The sequence below is a fragment of the Zonotrichia albicollis genome, unplaced genomic scaffold (genome assembly GCF_047830755.1).
Source record: "Zonotrichia albicollis isolate bZonAlb1 unplaced genomic scaffold, bZonAlb1.hap1 Scaffold_254, whole genome shotgun sequence".
Taxonomy (NCBI): domain Eukaryota; kingdom Metazoa; phylum Chordata; class Aves; order Passeriformes; family Passerellidae; genus Zonotrichia; species Zonotrichia albicollis.
Genome location: NW_027428428.1, coordinates 5,828,886 through 5,851,298, shown reverse-complemented (window position 1 = coordinate 5,851,298; position 22,413 = coordinate 5,828,886). Strand labels below are relative to the sequence as shown.

General features: G+C 52.8%; 1 protein-coding gene and 1 long non-coding RNA gene across 2 annotated transcripts in view; one reads left to right on the top strand and one right to left on the bottom strand.

The window, feature by feature from the left end:
- Nucleotides 1-319: 319 nt before the first annotated feature.
- LOC141727820 (olfactory receptor 14C36-like) lies at nt 320-2,205 on the top strand. The gene is made up of 2 exons (XM_074534108.1): nt 320-448; nt 1,247-2,205. The coding sequence occupies exon 2, from the start codon at nt 1,273-1,275 to the stop codon at nt 2,203-2,205; it is 933 nt and encodes a 310-aa protein (XP_074390209.1). The 5' UTR covers nt 320-448; nt 1,247-1,272.
- A 4,255-nt stretch (nt 2,206-6,460) lies between these two features.
- Nucleotides 6,461-22,413, bottom strand: part of LOC141727830 (uncharacterized) — a 305,593-nt gene continuing 289,640 nt past the window's right edge. The window contains exon 2 of the long non-coding RNA XR_012578674.1: nt 6,461-6,982. This is a non-coding gene — a long non-coding RNA (uncharacterized LOC141727830). The remainder of the gene's footprint in view (nt 6,983-22,413) is intronic.

Here is a 22,413-nt window from a genome sequence, read left to right as displayed (position 1 = left end):
AGTCCAAGAAAGTTTGGAGTTGGATTCTTCCTTGGAGTTCTGGAGAAGTTTCTTCAGCTCCCTCTCAGGGACTGATGTTCAGGGCCTGAGCACAAAGCCCCCGAGGCTCATTAAAGTCCTTGTGCTGTGTCTGTTCTGCTGAGCTGGGCTGGGCTCCTGGCACAGAGACAGCTCCTGGTAACCAAGAGGAGCTTCAAAAGCACATTTCTCTTTATGAGCAGCTCTTCTGCCAGCCCAGCAGGGCTGGGGCACTGCCTGCAGCCAGCCTGGGCACAGCACAGAGGCACAGAGAGCTTCAATCAGTCAGGGCTGGGAAGGTGCTGAGAAGTGCCTGGGGCAGAATCACTGCCAGCCCTTGGCACAGGAACCTCTGGCTGCAGGACAATGCAGCTGCAGCTCCTGGAGCCATCTCCTCAAGCTGGAACATCTCCCAATGCCTACAGACCCTGTGAGTACATTCTCTGATTGTCTCTTGTGCAGAGCAGCCAGGGGTGCCCAGGGCTGTCCTGCAGAGCAGGGTCCTGCAGCCCGGGGCACTGTGCTGGGGCAGGGACTCTGCTGCCTGCCAGGGACAGCTCTCAGCCAGCCCTGGCAGCTGCTCCCAGCACTGGGGGACAGGATCTGGGTGGGAGGAGACAGCTGGTAATGCTTGGAAGTGTTCTCCTTGTGTGGGGAGGATGCTGCATTGTTCAGGACTGCTCCCAGCATGGCATTTAACTGCAGAACATTTCCAAGTAGATTATACAAGGAGCGGAGAATGGCAGGGGCTGCATAAAAGGGAAAATCCTGCTTTTTTAATCTACTGCTCTGGGTTGCCTTGATGGGAAATTGCAAACAGATATTCATCTATCACTCCAGCACGAGAAAAAAAATTTTTCTCAGATCTACTAAACCAGGCGGTGACAGAAATCAGAACAAGACCCTTTAGAGGCAGCATCAGTGTCACTTTTACAGCCTCCTCAGGGTTGCTCTGACTTTGCCATTAGAACCTGCAAAGACAGAGCTGTCCCTGGGCATTGCCTGAGCTGGGAGGGGTCTGCAGGGCAGAGCTGAGCCCCAGGGGTTGGGCTGGGCTCTGGCAGCACTGGCAGAGCCCAGCCCTGGGCACAGAGAAGCAGCTGCTTGCAGGGACAGCTCCAGGAAGCAGAGCCCTGGGCAGGCAGTGGGGGAAACATGCCCGCAAGATGTGCCTGGATATTTAAAGTCCTCTCCAAACCCAACTATTCCACAATTAATTTTTTTACAGATCCCCATGCCAAGACACCATAGGAAATGTCCAACAGCAGCTCCATCAGGCACTTCCTGCTGCTGGCATTGGCAGACACGCGGCAGCTGCAGCTCCTGCACTTCTGCCTCTTGCTGGGCATCTCCCTGGCTGCCCTCCTGGGCAACGGCCTCATCATCAGCACTGTAGCCTGCGGCCACCACCTGCACACGCCCATGTTCTTCTTCCTGCTCAACCTGGCCCTCAGCGACCTGGGCTCCATCTGCACCACTGTCCCCAAAGCCATGCACAATTCCCTCTGGGACACCAGAAGCATCTCCTACACTGGATGTGCAGCACAGGCCTTTCTGATGTTCTTCTTTCTTGGATCAGAGTATTTTCTCCTGACCATTATGTGCTACGACCGCTACGTGTCCATCTGCAAACCCCTGCACTACGGGACCCTCCTGGGCAGCAGAGCTTGTGCCCACATGGCAGCAGCTGCCTGGGCCAGTGGCTTTCTCAATGCTCTCATGCACACGGCCAATACATTTTCCCTTCCCCTGTGCCATGGCAATGCCCTGGGCCAGTTCTTCTGTGAAATCCCACAGATCCTCAAGCTCTCCTGCTCCAAATCCTACTTTAGGGAAGCTGGGCTCATTGTTGTTAGTGCTTTTTTAGGATTTGGATGTTTTGTGTTCATTGTTTTCTCCTATGTGCAGATCTTCAGGGCTGTGCTGAGGATCCCCTCTGAGCAGGGATGGCACAAAGCCTTTTCCACCTGCCTCCCTCACCTATTTGTGGTCTCCCTATTCCTCAGCACTGCCACATTTGCTCACCTGAAGTCCCCCTCCATCTCCTCCCCATCCTTGGATCTTTCAGTTTCAGTTCTGTACTCGGTTGTGCCTCCAGCCCTGAACCCCCTCATCTACAGCCTGAGGAACCATGAGCTCAAGATTGCAATGAGGAGACTGATGACTGGATGCTTTCAGGAACATTAAACTGCTGGCAAATTTCTGTAAATCACTTGTAATCAAAGTCACCTGTCATACTTGCTTGGTTTAGATGTGGGGTATTTTTTCCCTTGTTTTAGTTTTTCATGCTATCTACAAAGAAATGTCATTGTTTGTGCCGTTTCTCATTTTGTTCCACTTCAACTTCCCTGTGGCTACAGAGTGAGTACTCCTGGTGTATATATAGAAACTAGAGGATCTCTCAGCAGTGTTTTCTGCAGAGATGCCCTTTTGTTGTCTTCTCTGGAGCTGTAGCAGCAATGTCTATGTGCAGAGCTGGGGGCAGATCAGTGCTGGCCCAGCAGCTGTGCCCAGCAGCAGCAGCACTTGGTGTTGCCAGTGCTGCTGCCGTGGCCCTGCCCCGCTGCCCTGGTGGCCCTGGTGTTGCTGCAGGGCCTGAGTGCTCTCAGGGCCGGGCACAGCCCTGGGGGTGGCAGTGCCGGGGCTGCAGCAGGGACAGGCCACGGGCACTGCTGGGGCAGCGCTGACGCCTCAGCCCAGGGCCTGGGGGCTCCAGCCTCCTTGCCCAGGCTCTCTCAAGAACACACCCAGGCCAATGCTCAGCACAGAAAAGCCCCTTGAGCAGCCCCAGGCTGGCCGTGGGCAGGCTGGGGGCAAACAGCATGGCTGGGGCTCTGCAAGGGCCCTGGGGCAGATGGGAAGGAGCAGCAGAGCAGGGGCTGATCCATCCCCAGTGCGCTGGACAGCCCAGGGCAGCGTCCCAGAGCGTCCTCATGGAGCTGCCAACAACATCCCCCCTCTGCAGCCCTGGCCTCTCCCCCAGCTCACACAGGTGCCCCATCCTTGCAGGCACAGACACAGCAGCACTGGCTCAGCAGCCCCTGTTTGCATTGCACAGAGCAGGGGGAGCATCCCCATGCTGTTACTGTGGGGACATGAACCTGAGGGAGCACAAATGCCATCAGCCCCTGGGGCCAGCAAGGGCTGGGGGACACCAGGGAAACCACTCAGCTTTGTCCTGGCCTGTGCAGTCAGCCAGAAAGTTTGTTCCCATCAGCTGGGAGTTTCCTGTCCCACTGCAGATGCTGTCGTGCTCAGAGCCAGGGCTGCCTGGCAGCCACCCCCAAACTGACCTGGGCAGTTCTTTGGCTTCAGCTTTGCTTTCTTTACTTACCCTGATACAAATTTCTTCCCATTGCCCATCCCTGTTATTGCCCTGCAAACAGCCCATCCCTGTTTGCCCTTTCCTCTCTGGCTACACTCCCCATTGCAGTTCCTGACTTGGCACCATGGGAACGTCCCTTGGGCATCAGGATCATCCTACAAGTGCTGCAGGAATTGTCTGCAGGCTCCTGCAGTGCCTGGTGCTGCTCCCTTGCCAGAGGCACCCCAGGCCTGGGGGCACATCTGGGCTGCTGTGTCTGGCTCTGGGGCTCCCTGTTCTGGGCAGTGAGGAGGAGCTGCAGAGGCTCTGCAGGACTGACAGGATGGGCTTTGGGGCTGGCAGAAGAAGCTGAGGGACCTGGGCTGCTGGAGCTTCTGAACAGGAGGCCCAGGGCTCCTCCTGCAACTGCTCCAAGGGTGGTTACAGACAGTCACAGAATCAGCCAGGGTGGAAAAGACCTTGGAGATCATCAAGTCCAACCTGTGCCCTGACACCGCCTTGTCTCCCCTGAGCCTCCTCTTCTCCAGAATAAACAACTGCAGGTCCCTCCGCTGCTCTTCACAGGAGTTGGTAGCTTGTGTTCCAGACCCCTCCCCAGCCTTGTTGCCCTTCTCTGGACATGCTCCAGCCCCTCCATGTCCTTCCTAAATTGGGGGGCCCAACACTGGACACAACACTCAAGGCGCTGCCCAAGCAGTGCTGAGCACAGGGGAAGAATCCCTGCCCTGCTCCTGCTGGCAACACCATTCCTGATCCAGGCCAGGAGCCATTGGCCTTCTTGTCCACCAGGGCACACTGCTGCCTCATGTCCAGCCTGCTGTCCATCAGTCCCTGCAGGTCCCTTTCTGCTTGGCTGCGTCCCCAGCCTGCATTGCTGCAGAGGTTGTTGTGGCCAAAGTGCAGGACCTGACACTTGGACTTGTTCAACCTCACCTTGTTGGATTTGGGCCCTGGATCCAGCCTGTCCCGGGCCCTCTGCAGAGCCCTCCTACCCTCCAGCAGATCCACACTCACACCCAGTTTGGTGTCATCTGCAGATTTGCTGATGCTGGACTCAGTCCCCTAATGCACATCATCAGTGCCGATATTGAAATCCACGCTGGCTGGCTCTGACCCCTCGGCCATCCTGTGGGTGCCCTGTGATGGCACTCAGGGTGATCTGTTCCATAACCTTGCCGGGCACCCAGCTCAGGCTGACAGGCCTGGAGTTCCCCCGATCCTCCTTCCAGCCCTTCTTGGGGATGGGCTCACACTGGCACCTCCAGTCCTCTGGGACCTCCCTGCTGAGCCAGCAGTGATGGTAAATGATGGAGAGCAGCCTGGGGAGCTCATGCACAGCTCCCTCATCCCCCCGGGATGGATCCCATCTGCTCCCAGAGACACCTGTGCGCATCTGAGTGGCTCAGCAGGTCAGCAACTGCTCCCTCATGGATTGCAGGGGGGCTGTTCTGCTCCCTGTGCCCATCCAGCAGCTCAGGAGAACACTTGTCCCAAGGACAACCTGTCTTATTCTTGAAAAATGAGGCAAAGAAGGGGTTAGGTGCCTCAGCATTTCCCTCATATTTGGTAACCCCATCTCCCCCAATAATGAATGGAGATTGTTCTTGTACCTCCTTTTGCCATTAATGTATTTACAGAAACATTTTTCTCATCCCTCACAGAAGTGGCCAGGTTAAGCCTTAAGCTTTCACCTCTCTAATTTTCTTTCTGTATGACGTAACAACATCCTTAAACATTTCCTGAGTTACCTGCCTCTCTGTCCAAAGGTGATGCACCTTATTTTTTCCCTAAGTTCCTGCAAAAGGCTCATCACATACAGAACTTCACCTGTTGGCTAAAGTAAACCTCAGAGGAGGAAAATACGAGAGTCTATAAATGAAAATAGGAAAAGCAAGCTAGGAAAGTAAAAGAAGAAGAGGCTGGGAAGGCTAACAAAAACCGGACCCCCTTGACCACCTACCTCCTCCTACCCTTGCAGTACCTCAAATCCTTCCTCCAGTTCCTCTTTCTGTGGACCCAGTTCCTCCTCCTCTCCCAGCTGTCATTCCTTTACCACCTCCTAACCCAGTTATACCTCTACCACCTTTCCTTCAACCCTCTCCTTACTCTCTTTACCCTTCACTACCGTCCCCTTACCTCTGCCATCTCATGCACCCCTTATTCACCAGCAAGTTCCTGCTCTGCCTCCCCCACCACAAACGAGAAGCCAAACAACATCTCAGAATCTCATGCCCAAGAGAGAAGTTAACCAGTCAACCTCCACAGCTGATGTTGTAACACCTGGTCCAAAGTGGCAAAAGTGAAAAATTGTTCCCCCTCAGAGAAATTCTCATGGGCGAGGTGGCCAGTGAGATTGGATTTGTAAACGTTCCCTTGACTGTGTCCAAAGTTGGAAACTTTAAGAAAGAATTGCGAAATTTAGTGGAAGACCCAGTAGGAATTGCAAATCAAATTGATCAATTTTTAGCCCTAATATTTATACATGGGGAGAACTGAACTCCATCTTTAACATCCTATTTTCCCCGGAAGAGACTCGATTAATACAAACTGAAGGAATGAAAATTTGGGAGAGAGAAAACCAACCTGGGCCCCCAGGTGACCAAAAAATGCCTTCAGTGGAGCCTGACTGGGACCCTAATCAAGAAGAGGGGAGAAGGAACATGAGAGATTACAGGTCCCTGATGACCAGAGGGATAAAAGAATCAGTCCCTAGAGGGAGTAATACCAGGTTAGCGTTGGACGGCACCCAGGAAAAAGACAAGACCCCAGCACCATGGCTTAATAGGCTAAAGCAAAACTTCCAGATTTACTCTGATGTTGACCCAGATAGCCCAGAAGACCAATCTGGGGTTCCCTGCAGTCGGGGATGACCCCAAGAATCCTTTTTTCCCAGCCTGATGTTTCCAAGAAGGAGTCTGAATTCTTTGGCTCTGGTTTCCAAGGTTGTTTATTGTTTCTTATCTATAACATTTTTTCTCTGGCCTGCTGAGATCTTTTCAGCAGGTCAGACAGAGGCACACTCTCCATCCCGGGGCTGGTGTCTACGATTTATCCTATGAACTATGTGTACTTTATTTATCATTATTTTCCAATACCTAAAGACACACAGCAGGGGACTTTCAATCAAAACAAATGCACCTTTTATTGCATGCCCATAGCAAATGTAACAGAAGGATTAGAAAGGCGATAAAGGACAGAGAGAGAGAGAAAGGAGGGTTGGGTGGGGGAATAGCTGCCACAAGGGAGATGAAATCCTCGTGGTCTGGCCAACAGATCCATCTGGTAACGTTGGGGAGAATCTCAAAGCCTTTGGTTAACTCAGGGCTCTTTTATAATCTACCGCCGGGAGGGAGCAGGACGGCACATGGAGGGCACAGTGGAGAATAAATCCATTGGGAACAGGCACAGACAGTCCAGGTCTGAACAGCACAAACCGGAGCCAGCAGTGAGCGGGGCCCGTTGTTTCAGGACTGGTTCCTATGGGAAACATCCCGCTTCCCATGGCAGACATCCCGCTCCAGTCAGGCCAGCACCCCTGCGTTAGAATTTGAAGGGTCTCAGTCTCAGTCCTCGGGGAGCGCTTCAATCTCCGTCCTTGACTGTGGTCGTGAGGCAGATGAGGGATCTTTGGACTGTGTCCTACAGAATGACATCCCAAAGCATAAAAAATTTATGCATTTTCCCATAAAATTAAATGCAATGAGATAATAAATGATAACTAATTTTTTCTTGTTTATAATAGTATTATTCTATAATTGTATTACCAAATTTTAATTTTTATATTAAAAAATCTATACTTTTTTAGCAAGCAAAAAATTTATTGGTCATTGGTTCTAAGTAACAAAATTCCTTTCATCGATTCATTAACCAGTGTGCTCTTGATTTCTCTATCTTTATGGTAATTAGTCCTATTTTCAATCGTTTTCTAATCTTTTTTTTTATCATTTTCACAGAAAGGGTAAAAGGAGCCACTTCGGGGTCCATGGAGAACTTTCTGGGGCACGTTTGTGGCCGTTTTGGGTCTGGGGAGGGAATTCAGGGAGAACTTAGGGACTGGAGGACACTTAGGGGATCCGGGTGGGCACTTGGAGGGGCACTCAGGGATTCTGAGGGACAGTTCGGGGTCTGGGGCAGCACTTGGGGGTCCAGGGGACCCTGGGAGGTCAGGGAGGGGAATTTGGGGCCCTTCGGGGTCCGGGCGGGCCCTTGGGGGGCTCTGATCGGGCTTTCAGCGGCGTGGAGATTGATGGGAGTTGTAGGCGCAGGTCTACTACAGTCTAACGGGACCGCGGAGCATCATGGGAGTTTGAGGCGCAGCTGCAATGGCTCCCAGTAGGGCGCGGGGCAAGACGGGAGATGAAGTCCCGGCTGGAACAGCACTGGACATGCGCCGCGGAGCATGATGGGAGCCGTAGTCCAGGAAGTGGCTCCAGAGCTTGGTTTGGGGGTCCGCGAAGGGTCCTGGCGGACACTTCTGCGTCCGAGCCGTGACTTGAGATCCTCGGGGGTAAACATAAACTGTTCGGGAGCACTTGCGGGGAGCTCCGGGAACTCTAACCGGGCTCTTTAGGGCGGGAGGCTCGGCAGGAATTTTATACGCGGACTGTTCTGAGGGGCTCTGGGGCCGCGGCGGGGGAGAGGAGATGAATTCCCAGAAGTGGCTGTACCGGGCATCTGTGGGGTCGGGAGCACTCAGGGGGTCCGGGGACGCTTTTGGGGGCTCCCGAATGGGCGCTGAGGGGGTATTGAGGGATCCTGGAGGGTCTGGCGGACACTTCATGAATGGACAAAGCAGTGGCGGGTCTCGGGGTTCTGTGGGGCGCAGGGCATGACGGCCGTTGTAGTTCCGGCTCCAAAGGGGATCAATCAGGCCGCGGGGCATGACGGGAGTTGCAGACAAAAAAAAAAAAAAAAAAACTGGGGCGAACATCAGACACCGCATCCGAGGTCCTAAACCAGGCGCTGATTGGCTTTGGGCAGTGATGGGCGGGAGTCTCGGCAAATGGGATGCGGTGGAGACGGGAACAGCCCATTCAACTTCTCCAGTCGCTCCCAGTAGAGCCCAGTTCTTCCCCAGTACAGACCAACACAACCCCAGTACAGCCCAGTTCATCCCAAGTAGAACCCAGTACAACCCCAGTGCCCCTCCTGTCCCTCCCAGTACAGCCCAGTCCCTCCCAGTTCCCCCCCAATATCATCCACAGGATACCCCAGTGTCCCCAGTCTTCCCCACAATGGCCCCATTGTCCCCAGTATGTCCCAGTGTCTCCCAAAATGTTCCCAGTGTCCCCAGTATGTCCCAGTCCTCCCCAGTGTTTCCAAGGACAGTTTAATTTCTCACGGTGGCCGTGGCAGCCAAACCCAGCAGTGGGGTCAGTGGAGTGCCCATGGCCACAGCCCCTTGCAGGGGCCCAGTGCAGCTTGGGCTGATGATCCACCCTCACAGCTGGCCCAGGGCAGCTCTGCAGTGCCTTTGGTGGCACCTGGGGCTGGCACACACCTGAGCAGTGTGTCTGTTTGAGTGGGGAAACTCAGCAGTTTGAGATTGCTGCAAAAAGTACAAAAAGGGAAAAGCCCTCTCAGGCTGAGTGCAGCCTGCTCTGCAAGCACAGCAGGGCCCAGGGCAGTGAGGACAGACAGGATGGGGCTGGGCAATGTGGAGCAAGGTTGTGCACACTGGGTCAGAGCTCCAGGCACAGCTTCTGTGAGCAGGCCAGAGCTGCTGAGGAGAGACCCTGGGTCAATGTCCATCACAGAATGCTGCAATCACCTCTGCTCTACAGAGAAATTTAACAAAAGACACCCTTTAAAAAAGGAATGTATATTTTATTACTGCTCTTTGAAAACTTTCTCCATAACTGGGCTAGGAAAACTTTAATGACCCTCTCAGGGCTTTGCTGTTGTTTACATCAGACACAGTCTTTGAGAGTCAATAACACAAAGTTAAATTTAAACTCCAAATTTTCTTGAAGTTTTAATGCCTCCCCCTGAGGGACACCACTGGGAAAGAGTCCCCAGGTTCCAGTTAGAGCAGAACACTGGAGGCAGTGATGACAGCTGGGGACAAACAAGGCAAAGGTGTCTCTGGTGCTGAGACACCTGGATGTGTTTGAGGAATGCAGAGAGCCAAGGCCTGAGCCCCAGCCCCTGGCCAGGCAGATCCTGTCCCTCCCTCCTTGCTCAAGGCTCTTCCCGGGATGGGCACTGGCATGTGGGGATGTGCAATGCCAAGGGCAGGAGCATGGGGCGGCCCCTGCCAGGCTGCTGAGCAGGGACAAGGAGGCAATGAGGCCCCAGGCCTGCAAGGATCACTTGTCTCCTGCTCCTGCCTCAGGCCCAGGCCCAGCAGCCATGGCCAAAGTGCTGCCCAAGTTGGCTCTGGCAGGGCTGTCTTGCAGCTGCTGCCCATCCCTGTGCCCTGTGCAGCCCAAGCTGTCCCACGGTGTCCCTGCCCTGCGCCTCTGTCCCTGCAGGCTGTCGGCATCCCCCGGCTGCCCCACCTGGCTGGGCCCTTCCTTTGCTGACAGCTCTGCCTCCTGCCTGCCTCTGCCTGCCCACACAAAGCCTGGGGCTGATACCAAAAGGGTTAATTAATTCAGTTTTTACTGTGCCTGTGAACTTTCAGCACAGGAACAAGTATTCAGGGGCTGCTTTCCCAGCAAGGATGGTTGGAGGGAAGATGAAGACATCTGGCTGAAGGGTGCAGGGATAGAGAAAACAAGGACTGAATCGTGGAACTTGGGGTGTGATTTATGGAAATGGGTAAATTGTAATTCACATTTAGTGACTGTATATAAACAACACACTGGTAGGATTACATTTCCATGTGATGTTGGGAGTTATCCCTCAATACAGCTCAGGCCTGAGTAAATTATACCCTCTGAAATATCAAATGAGAGGAGCTCTGTGCTGAGTACAGTGGAAACTGAGGACAGCAGAGGAGACCTGGGAGGGATTGAAGGGAGGTTTCAGAGATGGTGGATCATTTTGGCATAATAGAGAACAGCCAGAGAAAGAAAGAATTAATGCAATGGGCAGATAGGGAAAACAGAAGGGACCCAAACAGAAAGGAATTTCCCTGCCAGGGCAGGGCTGTGGTGCAGCATGTCCCCCAGAAGGAGCCTTTGTGTGGGCAAGCAGAGGCAGGCAGTCATGGTCCTCAGTGGGAGCCATTAAAACTCCAAGAAAATTTGGAGTCTAAATATAACTTTGAGTTCTTGAGAAGTTTTGTGAAGACACTGTCAAGGACTGAGTTTGATGTAAACAGCAGCAAAGCCCTGAGAGGGTCATTAAAGTTTTCCTAGTCCAGTTATGGAGAAAGATTTCAAAGGGCAGTAATAAAATATACATTCCTATTTTAAAGGGTGTCTTTTGTTAAATTTCTCTGTAGAGCAGAGGTGATTGCAGCATTCTGTGATGGACATTGACCCAGGGTCTCTCCTCAGCAGCTCTGGCCTGCTCACAGAAGCTGTGCCTGGAGCTCTGACCCAGTGTGCACAACCTTGCTCCACATTGCCCAGCCCCATCCTGTCTGTCCTCACTGCCCTGGGCCCTGCTGTGCTTGCAGAGCTGGCTGCACTCAGCCTAAGAGGGGTTTGCCCTTTTTGGGGTTTTTGCAGCAATCTCAAACTGCTGAGTTTCCCCACTCAAAGAGACACACTACTCAGGTGTGTGCCAGCCCCAGGTGCCACCAAAGCCACTGCAGAGCTGCCCTGGGCCAGCTGTGAGGGTGGATCATCACCCCAAGCTGCACTGGGCACTGCAAGGGGCTGTGGCCATGGGCACTGCACTGACCCCACTGCTGGGTTTGGCTGCCACGGCCACCGTGAGAAATTAAACTGTCCTTGGAAACACTGGGGAGGACTGGGACATACTGGGGACACTGGGAATGCTGTGGGAGACACTGGGACATACTGGGAGTGACCCTCGGGGATACTGGGACATACTGGGGACAGTGGGGCCATTGTGGAGAAGACTGGGGACACTGGGGCATCGTGTGGATGTCATTGGGATGAACTGGGAGGGACTGGGAATAAACTCAGGTGTATAGGGAGGGACTGGAGGGGCACTGGGCTCGTACTGGGTTCTACTTGTGATAAACAGGGCTGTACTGGGGTTGTGTTGGTCTGTACTGGGGATGAACTGGGCTCTACTGGGAGGGACTGGAGAAGTTGAATGGGCTGTTCCCGCCTCCACCGTATCCCATTTGCCGAGACTCCCGCCCATCACCGCGAGCAGCCAATCAGCGTCGGAGATCGGAGACTCGGGGACAGTGCGTACGGTAGCCACAACTCCCGTCATGCCCTGCGGCCTGATTGAGCCCCATTGGAGCCGGGACTGCAACGCCCGTCATGCCCTGCGCTCCACAGAACCCCCTACATCCGCTACCCCTTTGTCCCTTAAGTGTCCCCCAAACCCTCCAGGATCCCTGAATGCCCCCTCAGCGCCCATTCGGGAGCCCCCAAAAGCGTCCCCGGATACCCTGAGTGCTCCCAACCCTACAGATACCCGGTACAGCCACTTCTGCGAATTCATCTCCTCTCCTCCACCGCGGCCCCAGAGCCCCTCAGAACACAGTCCCGCGCCTGAAACTCCTGTCGTGCCCCCGCTCTAAAGAGCCCGGTTAAAGCTCCCGGAGCTCCCCCGAAGCGCTCCCGAACCGTTTGCGTTCCCCCGAGGATCTCAAGTCACGGCTCGGACGCAGAAGTGTCCGCCAAGTTCCTTCCCGGACCCCCAAACAAAGCGGTGGAGCTACTTCCGGGACGACGGCTCCCATCATGCTCCGCGGCGCATGCCCAGTGCTGTTCCAGCCGGGACTTCATCTCCCGTCATGCCCCGCGCCTTAACTGAGAGCCACTGCAGCTGGGCCTCGAACTCCCGTGATGCTCCCCGGCCCGTTAAATTGCATTACACCCACACACACACCCACACACCCACACCCACACCCACACACACACACACACACACCCCCACACACCCCCTCCCGTGCCTACAACTCCCATCACCCCCCGCGCCCCAGCGATCCCCGTCAGAGCCCCCCAAGTGCTTCCCCGGACCCTGAACTGTCCCTCAGAATCCCTGAGTGCCCCTCCAAGTGCCCACTTGGCTCACCCAAGTTTCCTCCAGACTCTCAAGTTCTCTCTGAATTCCCTCTTCAGACCCAAAAGTGCCCCAAATGTGCCCCAGAAATGTCTCCACGGACCCTAATGTGGCCCCTTTTATCATGTCTTTGAAAATGATAAAAAAGATGACAAAAGGATTCAAAATAGGACTGATTAGCATAAAGAAGGAAAAATCAATAGCCATACTTCTGAATGAATTAATGTTGGAAATTGTGTTACTTAGAACTAATGACCAATAAATTTTTTGCTGGCAAAACAGCTTTGGTTTTTTAGATATAAATATTAAAATTTTGTATTACAAATATAGACTAATAGTATTATAAATAAGAAAAATATTTATAATTCTCCTAATTCCAAAACTTATATTTTTAAGGGGAAATGCATAATTACTACTATGTTTTGGGATGTCAGTCTGTTAGAGACGGTCCAAGATCCCTCATCTGCCTCACAGCCGCCGTCAAGGACGGAGATTGAAGCCCTCCCAAAGGACTGAGACTGAGACCCTTCAAATTCTAACGCAGGGGTGCTGGCCTGACTGGAGCGGGATGTCTGCCATGGGAAGCGGGATGTTTCCCATAGGAACCAGTCCTGAAACAACGGGCCCCGCTCACTGCTGGCTCCGGTTTGTGCTGTTCAGACCTGGACTGTCTGTGCCTGTTCCCAATGGATTTATTCTCCACTGTGCCCTCCATGTGCCGTCCTGCTCCCTCCCGGCGGTAGATTATAAAAGAGCCCTGAGTTAACCAAAGGCTTTGAGATTCTCCCCGACGTGACCAGATGGATCTATTGGCCAGACCACGAGGATTTCATCTCCGTGTTGGCAGCTATTCCCCCACCCAACCCTCCTTTCTCTCTCTCTCTGTCCTTTATCGCCTTTCTAATCCTTCTGTTACATTTGCTATGGGCATGCAATAAAAGGTGCATTTGTTTTGATTGAAAGTCCCCTGCTGTGTGTCTTTAGGTATTGGAAAATAATGATAAATAAAGTACACATAGTTCATAGGATAAATCGTAGACACCAGCCCCGGGATGGAGAGTGTGCCTCTGTCTGACCTGCTGAAAAGATCTCAGCAGGCCAGAGAAAAAATGTTATAGATAAGAAACAATAAACAACCTTGGAAACCAGAGCCAAAGAATTCAGACTCCTTCTTGGAAACATCAGGCTGGGAAAAAAGGATTCTTGGGGTCATCCCCGACTGCAGGGAACCCCAGATTGGTCTTCTGGGCTATCTGGGTCAACATCAGAGTAAATCTGGAAGTTTTGCTTTAGCCTATTAAGCCATGGTGCTGGGGTGTTGTCTTTTTCCTGGGTGCCGTCCAACGCTAACCTGGTATTACTCCCTCTAGGGACTGATTCTTTTATCCCTCTGGTCATCAGGGACCTGTAATCTCTCATGTTCCTTCTCCCCTCTTCTTGATTAGGGTCCCAGTCAGGCTCCACTGAAGGCATTGTTTGGTCACCTGGGGGCCCAGGTTGGTTTTCTCACTCCCAAATTTTCATTTCTTCAGTTCGTATTAATCGAGTCTCTTCCGGGGAAAATAGGATGTTAAAGATGGAGTTCAATTCTCCCCATGTATAAATATTAGGGCTAAAGATGGATCAATTTGATTTGCAATTCCTACTGGGTCTTCCACTAAATTTCGCAATTCTTTCTTAATGTTTCCAACTTTGGACACAGTCAAGGGAACGTTTACAAATCCAATCTCCCTGGCCACCCCACCCATGGGAACTTCTCTGAGGGGGAACAATTTTTCACTTTTGCCACTTTGGACCAGGTGTTACAACATCAGCTGTGGCGGCTGACTGGGTAACTGCACTCTTGGGCATGAGATTCTGAGAAGTTGTTTGGCTTCTTGTTTGTGCTGGGGGAGGCATAGCAGGAACTTTGTGGTGAATAAGGGGTGCATGAGATGGCAGAGGTAAGGGGACGGTAGTGAAGGGTAAAGAGAGTAAGGAGAGGGTTGAAGGAAAGGTGGTAGAGGTATAACTGGGTTAGGAGGTGGTAAAGGAATGACAGCTGGGAGAGGAGGAGGAATTGGTTCCACAGAAAGAGGAATTGGAGGAAGGATTTGAGGTACTGCGAGGGTAGGAGGAGGTAGGTGATCAAGGGAGTCCCAGCTTTTGTTAGCCTTCCCAGCCTCTTCTTCTTCTTTTACTTTCCTAGCTTGCTTGCTTTGTTTTAATTTATAGACTGTTGTATTTTCCTCCTCTGATGTGTACTTTAGCCAACAGGTGACGTTCTGTATGTGATGGGCCTTTTGCAGGAACTTGGGGTAAAAAAGGAAGGTGCATCACCTTTGGACAGAGAGGCAGGTAACTCAGGAAATGTTTAAGGATGTTGTTAGGTGATGCAGAAAGAAAATTAGAGAGGTGAAAGCTTAAGGCTTAACCAGGCCACTTCTGTAAAGGATAATAAAAATGTTTCTACAAATACATCAATGGCAAAAGGAGGTACAAGAACAATCTCCATTCATTATTGGGGGAGATGTGGTTACCAAATATGAGGGAAAGGCTGATGTACCTAACCACTTCTTTGCCTCAGTTTTCAAGAATAAGACAGGTTGTCCTTGGGACAAGTGTTCTCCTGAGCTGCTGGATGGGCACAGGGAGCAGAACAGCCCCTGTATTTCAGGAGGAAGCACTTGGGGATCTGCTGAGCCTCTCAGATTCTCACAGGTACATGGGATTTGATGGGATCCATGCTAGGGGGATGAGGGAGCTGTGGATGAGCTCCCTAAGCTGCTCTCCATCATTTACCATCAGTGATGGCTCAACAGGGAGGTCCCAGAGGACTGGAGGTGCCAGTGTGAGCCCATCCCCAAGAAGGGCTGGAAGGAGGAGCTGGAGAACTCCAGGCCTGTCAGCCTGAGCTGGGTGCCCGGCAAGGTTATGGAACAGATCACCCTGAGTGCCATCACCGGGCACCCACAGGATGGCCGAGGGATCAGAGCCAGCCAGTGTGGATTTCAGTATCTGCACTGATGATGTGCATGAGGGGACTGAGTCCAGCATCAGCAAATCTGCAGATGACACCAAGGTGGGGGTGTGTGGATCTGCTGGAGGGTAGGAGGGCTCTGCACACTCCCCTGGACAGGCTGGATCCAGGGCCCAAATCCAACAAGGTGAGGTCGAACAAGTCCAAGTTCCAGGTCCTGCACTTTGGCCACAACAACCCCTGCAGTGCTACAGGCTGGGCACAGGGTGGCTGGACAGCATCCATGCAGAAAGGGACCTGCAGGGACTGATGGACAGCAGGCTGGACATGAGGCAGCAGTGTGCCCAGGTCGGCAAGAAGGCCAATGGCTCCTGGCCTGGATCAGGAATGGTGTGGCCAGCAGGAGCAGGGCTTCTGTGCCAGCACTGATCTGCCCCAAACTCTGCTCACAGACATTGATGCTGCAGCTCCAGAGAAAACAAAAGGGGATCTCAGGTGAAAACTTTGCTGGGAGATCCTTTAGTTAATTGAAAGCCACTGGAGCACAGCTCCTCACTGACACAGTTTGGGGCCACAGCAAGAGACAAAAATAAGAAATGGCACAAACAAGGGTTCTATTTTGTGAACAAGATTAATGGACTAAAACAAAGAGAAACAACACCCACAACCAAAAAGAAAAAGAATTATTACAGATTACTCATATTACAATGACTTGCAGAAAATGGCAAGAAGTTTAATGTTTCTGAAACTGTCCAGTCACCAGTGTCCACACCGCAGCCTTGAACTCCCGGTTCCTCAGGCTGTAGATGAGGGGGTTCAGGGCTGGAGGCACCACCGAATACAGAACTGACACTGCCAGATCCAGGGATGGGTAAGAGACCGAAAGTGGTTTCATGTAAGCAAAACCTGCAGTGCTGAGGAACAGGGAGACCACGGCCAGGTGAGGGAGGCAGGTGGAAAAGGCTTTGTGCTGTCTCTGCAGAGAGGGAATCCTCAACACGGCCCTGAAGATCTGCACATAGGAGAAAACAATGAAAACAAAACAACCAAAGGCTAAACTGACAGCAACCAATGAAATCCCAAGTTTTCTGAAGGTGGAGTGTGAGCAGGAGAGCTTGAGGATGTGTGGGATTTCACAGAAGAACTGGCCCAGGGCATTGCCATGGCACAGGGGCAGGGAAAATGTATTGGCCGTGTGCAGCAGTGAATAGAGAAAGCCACTGGCCCAGGCAGCTGCTGCCATGTGGGCACAAGCTCTGCTGCCCAAGAGGGTCCCGTAGTGCAGGGGTTTGCAGATGGACACGTAGCGGTCGTAGCACATGATGGTCAGGAGGCAAAATTCTGCTGTGATAAAGAAAAGAAAGAAGAAAACCTGAGCAGTACATCCTGAAAAGGAGATGTTCCTGGTGTCCCAGAGGGAATTGTGCATGGCTTTGGGCACAGTGGTGCAGATGGAGCCCAGGTCGCTGAGGGCCAGGTTGAGCAGGAAGAAGAACATGGGCGTGTGCAGGTGGTGGCCGCAGGCTACGGCGCTGATGATGAGGCCGTTGCCCAGGAGGGCAGCCAGGGAGATGCCCAGCAAGAGGCAGAAGGGCAGGAGCTGCAACTGCTGCGTGTCTGCCAATGCCAGCAGGAGGAAGTGGCTGATGGAGCTGCTGTTGGACATTTGCTGTCTCCAGACATTGGAACCTTTTGAAAAAGGAATTACAGTGATAATTGAGGGGAGATTTCTCACAGAAAAGTCAAAGCCCTTTCTCATAGACCTTTTCCTGCCACTGAGCACCTCGCCCTGTCCACGTCTCAGAGACCTTCCTTCACTTTTGTTGCTGGAGCCCTGATTGCTGCTGGCCAATGTTGTGTGTGGAGCTGGACCTTGGCCTGCAGGACACCTGGTAGTCAGCCCTGATCCCAAGTCAGTGCAGGGCAACAGTGAGAGCAGGGGTCAGTCCTGGTGTTTGGACTTGGATAAAGAATGTTACCCTAAAGCAGAAGAGCTGCCTGGTTCAAGGGATGGGGATAACAGAAGGCAGAACGAGAGATTCTGCTGCACCAGGGGAGAACAGAGAGTCCAGGGAGGCAGAAGGATTTTCTGAGGCTTAGTACAGACTGAGGAGAGCTGCTCTGTCCCTCTCTCCTATTCCAGCTGCCCTGCATTTGCACCTTTCTGAGATCCACTCCTGCGTTAGCCTAAACAGCCAGGAGACACAGCTGAGAGCAGAGGGATCCCTGGCACACAAAGTGGCTCCTGCCTTTCCCAGAGTCTGGAGAGTGGGCTCATTGCCAGCCTCCCAGGCTGCCCTGCCCAGAGCTCCCCGGGCACAGGGAGCGGGGACACCCCATTGCTGTGCTCAGCCTGCACAGGAGGAGCCCAAGGGCTGGGCCTGGCCCTGCAGCTGGAACTGCCATTGCACAGAGCCCCTCAGCAATGCCAGCAGCACCTGGGCAAGGCAAGGAGAGAGAGAGAGCCGGGCCTGAGGAAAAGCCTTTCTCTGGCCAGCCCTGCCCAGCCTCTGCCAGGCAGCAGCAGGGCAGGACAGTGGCCCTCAGGCCCTGGTCAGCAGGGAATGGGCACATGGCCGCAGAGATGCCCTTCATCTCTGGGGCTGCTCTGCCAGCCCAGGAGGCACTGAGGGCCCCGAGGCCCCGGACTGAGGGCTGTGCTGGCTGTTAGGGAACACAAGAGCTGTGCTGCTCAGGGCAGTGTCAGCCCTGCAGGGCAGGCACGGCAGGTGCCACATCTGCCTTGCAGCAGGGCTTCCCTCAGCACTGCCTCCCTCCCTCCCTGCCCACGTCTCTGCTGCTGGAGCTGTCCCAGCCCCAGCTGCTCCTGTGGCCCCGGGCTCCTTCCCTGCCAGAGCTGCCAGAGCCCAGCCCAGCCCCTGGGCCAGCCCTGCCCTGCAGCTGCTGGGCCCTGCAGGGATTAAAAACAGCACCCCCAGCCAGGGCACCATGGAAAGGTGATGCTGCATGGATCTTGAGGCTGGGAAGGTGCAGGCACTTGCTGAGGTGCCCAGGAATCCTCATGCTGATGGTTTAAGAGCCTCAGCCCCTGCTCTACCCTGCACAGAGGAGTTTCCATTGCCACCAAGCTGACACCAGGTAAAGTTGGAGCACAGATTCAGGAAAGCAGAGACCCGAGCAGGAAACTCCTGCCCTGAATGAGTTCATGACAAGTCCTCTCAGAAATAAGCAGGGCATGAGCTGGAGCTCTGGGCAGCCCTGGCTGCAGCCCCAGCTTCAGCCCTTGCAGCCGTCCCTGGCAGCAGGAGCCATCCTGCCCTGTCCCTCTGACGGTGCCCAGGGCAGACCCGCTCTGCAGCTCATCCTCCTCCTCCTCCTCCTCCTCTTCGTGTGCTGACAGAGAAACTGGGAGAGTTCTCATGCCACATCCCCCAGGCTGTGGGGTGTACTGGTGCCAGGAGATCCCTCCAGGAGCACAGGGGACATTGCCCTGCACCCACACACTCACCATGCACAGGGCTGTGAAGATCTTTCCCCAATTGAAGTCTCAGCTCAATGTCTTCCCAATCCGATTGCCTTCAGCCTGTCTGTGCCTGGCTCCTGTCCCCTCAGTGCCTGCAGGCAGAGCCCTCAGCCTTGCTGGGCTGGGAGAGGAGCTGGCCCTGGGAAGAGCTGTTCCTTTAAAGCTCAGCAGCACAGACACAGCACAAGGACCTTAATGAGCCTCTAGGAGATTTGGTGTTGTTTACATCATACTCAGTCCCTGAGAGGGTCTTCAACAACTTCTCAAGAACTCAAAATTAAATTTAAACTCCAAATTTTCTTGAAGTTTTAATGGGTCCCACAGAGGGACATGACTGAGAAAGTGTCCCCAGGTTCCAGTTAGAGCAGAACACTGGAGGCAGTGATGACAGCTGGGGACAAACAAGGCAAAGGTGTCTCTGGTGCTGAGCACACCTGGATGTGTTTCAGGAATGCAAAGGGCCAAGGCCTGAGCCCCAGCCCCTGGCCAGGCAGATCCTGTCCCTCCCTCCTTGCTCAGGGCTCTTCTCGGGATGGGCACTGGCATGTGGGGATGTGCAATGCCAGGGGCAGGAGCATGGGGCGGCCCCTGCCAGGCAGCTGAGCAGGGACAAGGAGGCAATGAGGCCCCAGGCCTGCAAGGGTCACTTGTCTCCTGCTCCTGCCTCGGGCCCAGGCCCAGCAGCCATGGCCAAAGTGCTGCCCAAGGTGGCTCTGTCAGGGCTGTCTTGCAGCTGCTGCCCATCCCTGTGCCCTGTGCAGCCCAAGCTGTCCCACGGTGTCCCTGCCCTGCACCTCTGTCCCTGCAGGCTGTCGGCATCCCCCGGCTGCCCCACCTGGCTGGGCCCTTCCTTTGCTGACAGCTCTGCCTCCTGCCTGCCTCTGCCTGCCCACACAAAGCATGGGGCTGACCCAGACTCCTTCTGGGGAATGTGTTGTGCCACAGCCATGCCAAAAAGGAAATTATCTCTCCTCATTTCCATTCTGGGTCGTCACAGCTGCACTTGGTGACAATATTTCTATCTCAGGCTCATTTCCACTGTGAAGGAGAGGTCCATTATATTTGAATCCACCTCTGTAGTCATCACAGGCTGTTCTTGTTTTGTCCTTAGTCGCCACACTTTTGAACCCAGGACTTTCAACTTCCATATAGTGATCATGTTCTTGGGGCCTCCAAAGCACATCCCGGGAGATCTCTGGGCCCTCTCAAAGGTGCTCAGCCTTGGAGATGTGATTTAATTCCAGGAATGGCTGTGTACCTTTTTGCCCAGAGATTGTACTGGGGAATATAATACAGAATAATACACTGTATCTTTAAACTGACAGATTTAGATTTTATGTAAGGTGAAATATTTGATGATGATGATGGCAGGACACTGGCACTGGTTGCCCGTAGAATAGAAGCCCCATCCCTGGAAGTGTTTAAGGTCAAGGGCTTTGTACAACCTGAACGAGGGAAGGTGTCCCTGGGTAATGGAAGCAGAGTTTTACCAGAGACTCTTTTAGGTCTCTTCTAACTCAAACCATTTTACAATTCTTTGATTCTGATTTCCCAACTGCTTCTCCACAGGGTTACAAGTACCTATGCACACCATGCCAGCATTTTAATCTAGCCTAATTCCCAACACTTCCATAAAAAGGAAAGATATGCCATATCAGGGACATAAATTGCCATGTTTATGCAGGAACCATTAAAAGCCCCAAAAGTAAAGGAACTAAAGGATATCCCAACAAAGTTTTCTGCAGAGATGCCCTTTTGTTGCCTTCGCTGGAGCTCCAGCAGCAATGTCTGTGTGCAGAGCTGGGACAGATCAGTGCTGGCCCAGCAGCCGTGCCCAGCAGCAGCAGCACTTGGTGTTGCCAGTGCTGCTGCCGTGGCCCTGCCCCGCTGCCCTGGTGGCCCTGGTGTTGCTGCAGGGCCTGAGTGCTCTCGGGGCCGGGCACAGCTCTGGGGGTGGCAGTGCCGGGGCTGCAGTGTCCTGGTGAGCCAGGACTGATGGTAAATGATGGAGAGCAGCTTGGGGAGCTCATCCACCAGCTCCCTCATCGCCCTAGGATGGATCCCATCTGATCCCATACACCTGTGAGCATCTGAGTGGCTCAGCAGGTCCCCAGCTGCTTCCTCCTGGATTACAGGGGCTGTTCTGCTCTCTGTGCCCATCCACCAGCTCAGGAGAAAACTTGTACTGAGGACTACCTATCTTAAACTTTAAAATAGAGACAAACAAGGTGTTAAATAGTGCAGGCCTTTTCTCATCTTTAATTACTCTATTCTCCACTGTCCCTATAAAAGAGTAGAGGTTCTCGTAATCACATGTTTTGCTATTAATTTATTTGGAGAATCATTTAGAATTATATTTCATAGAAATGGCCAGATTAAGTTCTAAATGAGCTTTCACCTCTTCCCTTTTCTTTGTGTATGACTTAACAACATCCTTAAACATTTCCTAAGTTGCCTGACCTTCTGTCCAAAGGTGATGTACTCTCTTTTTCCCCCGAGTTCCCACAAAAGCTCCATGGGCAGCCAGGCCAGTCGTTTTCCTCACTAGCTCATCTCTTGCCACACTGGCACAGGCTACTCCTTCCCCCTTAAGATTACTTTCTTGAAATGTGTCCATCCTTCCTGGACCCCTGTGTTTTAAAAGCCTGTTTCCCTTAAAACAATCAGTACCTGATTTGGTACCCCCCAAATCTGCATCCTAAACTGGCCAAAGTCTGCCCTTCCTAATTCCAGTGTAGACATTTTGTTGATGCCCCTCCTTCTTTCACAGAACATTGAAAACTTGATTATTTCATGGTCACTGTGCCCCAGGCAGCCTCCAAGCCCCACATCTGGCACCAGCCCTTCTCTGTTTGTGAACAGCAGGAGACAGAGCTTTCCTTGGCAGTGGGAGTGTTACGAAAAATTTGGTAAAACAGAAAAATCCTTAACCTCAATGCAGCATTAAGAAGCTGTATTCTTTATTCATCTGGATGAACGGGAAAGAGCTTCTCCCAAAGCTGTGCAGGCTGAGTACAGCAAAGTTTCTGTTAATTTTCTGTATATTGCACACATATTCATTGACTGTCCTGGACTAAACACACATATGATGTTAATATCCCCAAAATCATTAACACATTTCCTCTCCCCATTACCCATGTGTTCTTCTCTTCTGGGGGTCTCTCTGGTGGTCCCTGGTGGTCATGGACCCCAATGTTCCAGTGGGCCTGGCTGAGCTGGCAGGACACTGATATTGCTGAACTTGCTGTTCCCCTTCTCACACAATGGGCATTGTGTGGTTTCCATAGGCCTGGGGTTTTGGAGAACAAGCTCCAGGTGTCAGCTCAGCTGGTGGAGACAGCTGATCATCTGGTAACATGTGGTCACAGAGTAGACTGTGACATCACAGAGTGGGTTATGTGAGGTCATGGAAAAGCTATGATGTAATCGACTGCCTCTGTGACATCACAGATCCAACTGTGACATCACAGGGCCGAGGTCTGACATCACAGGTTCGACTATGACATCACAAAGCTGGCCCTGACATCA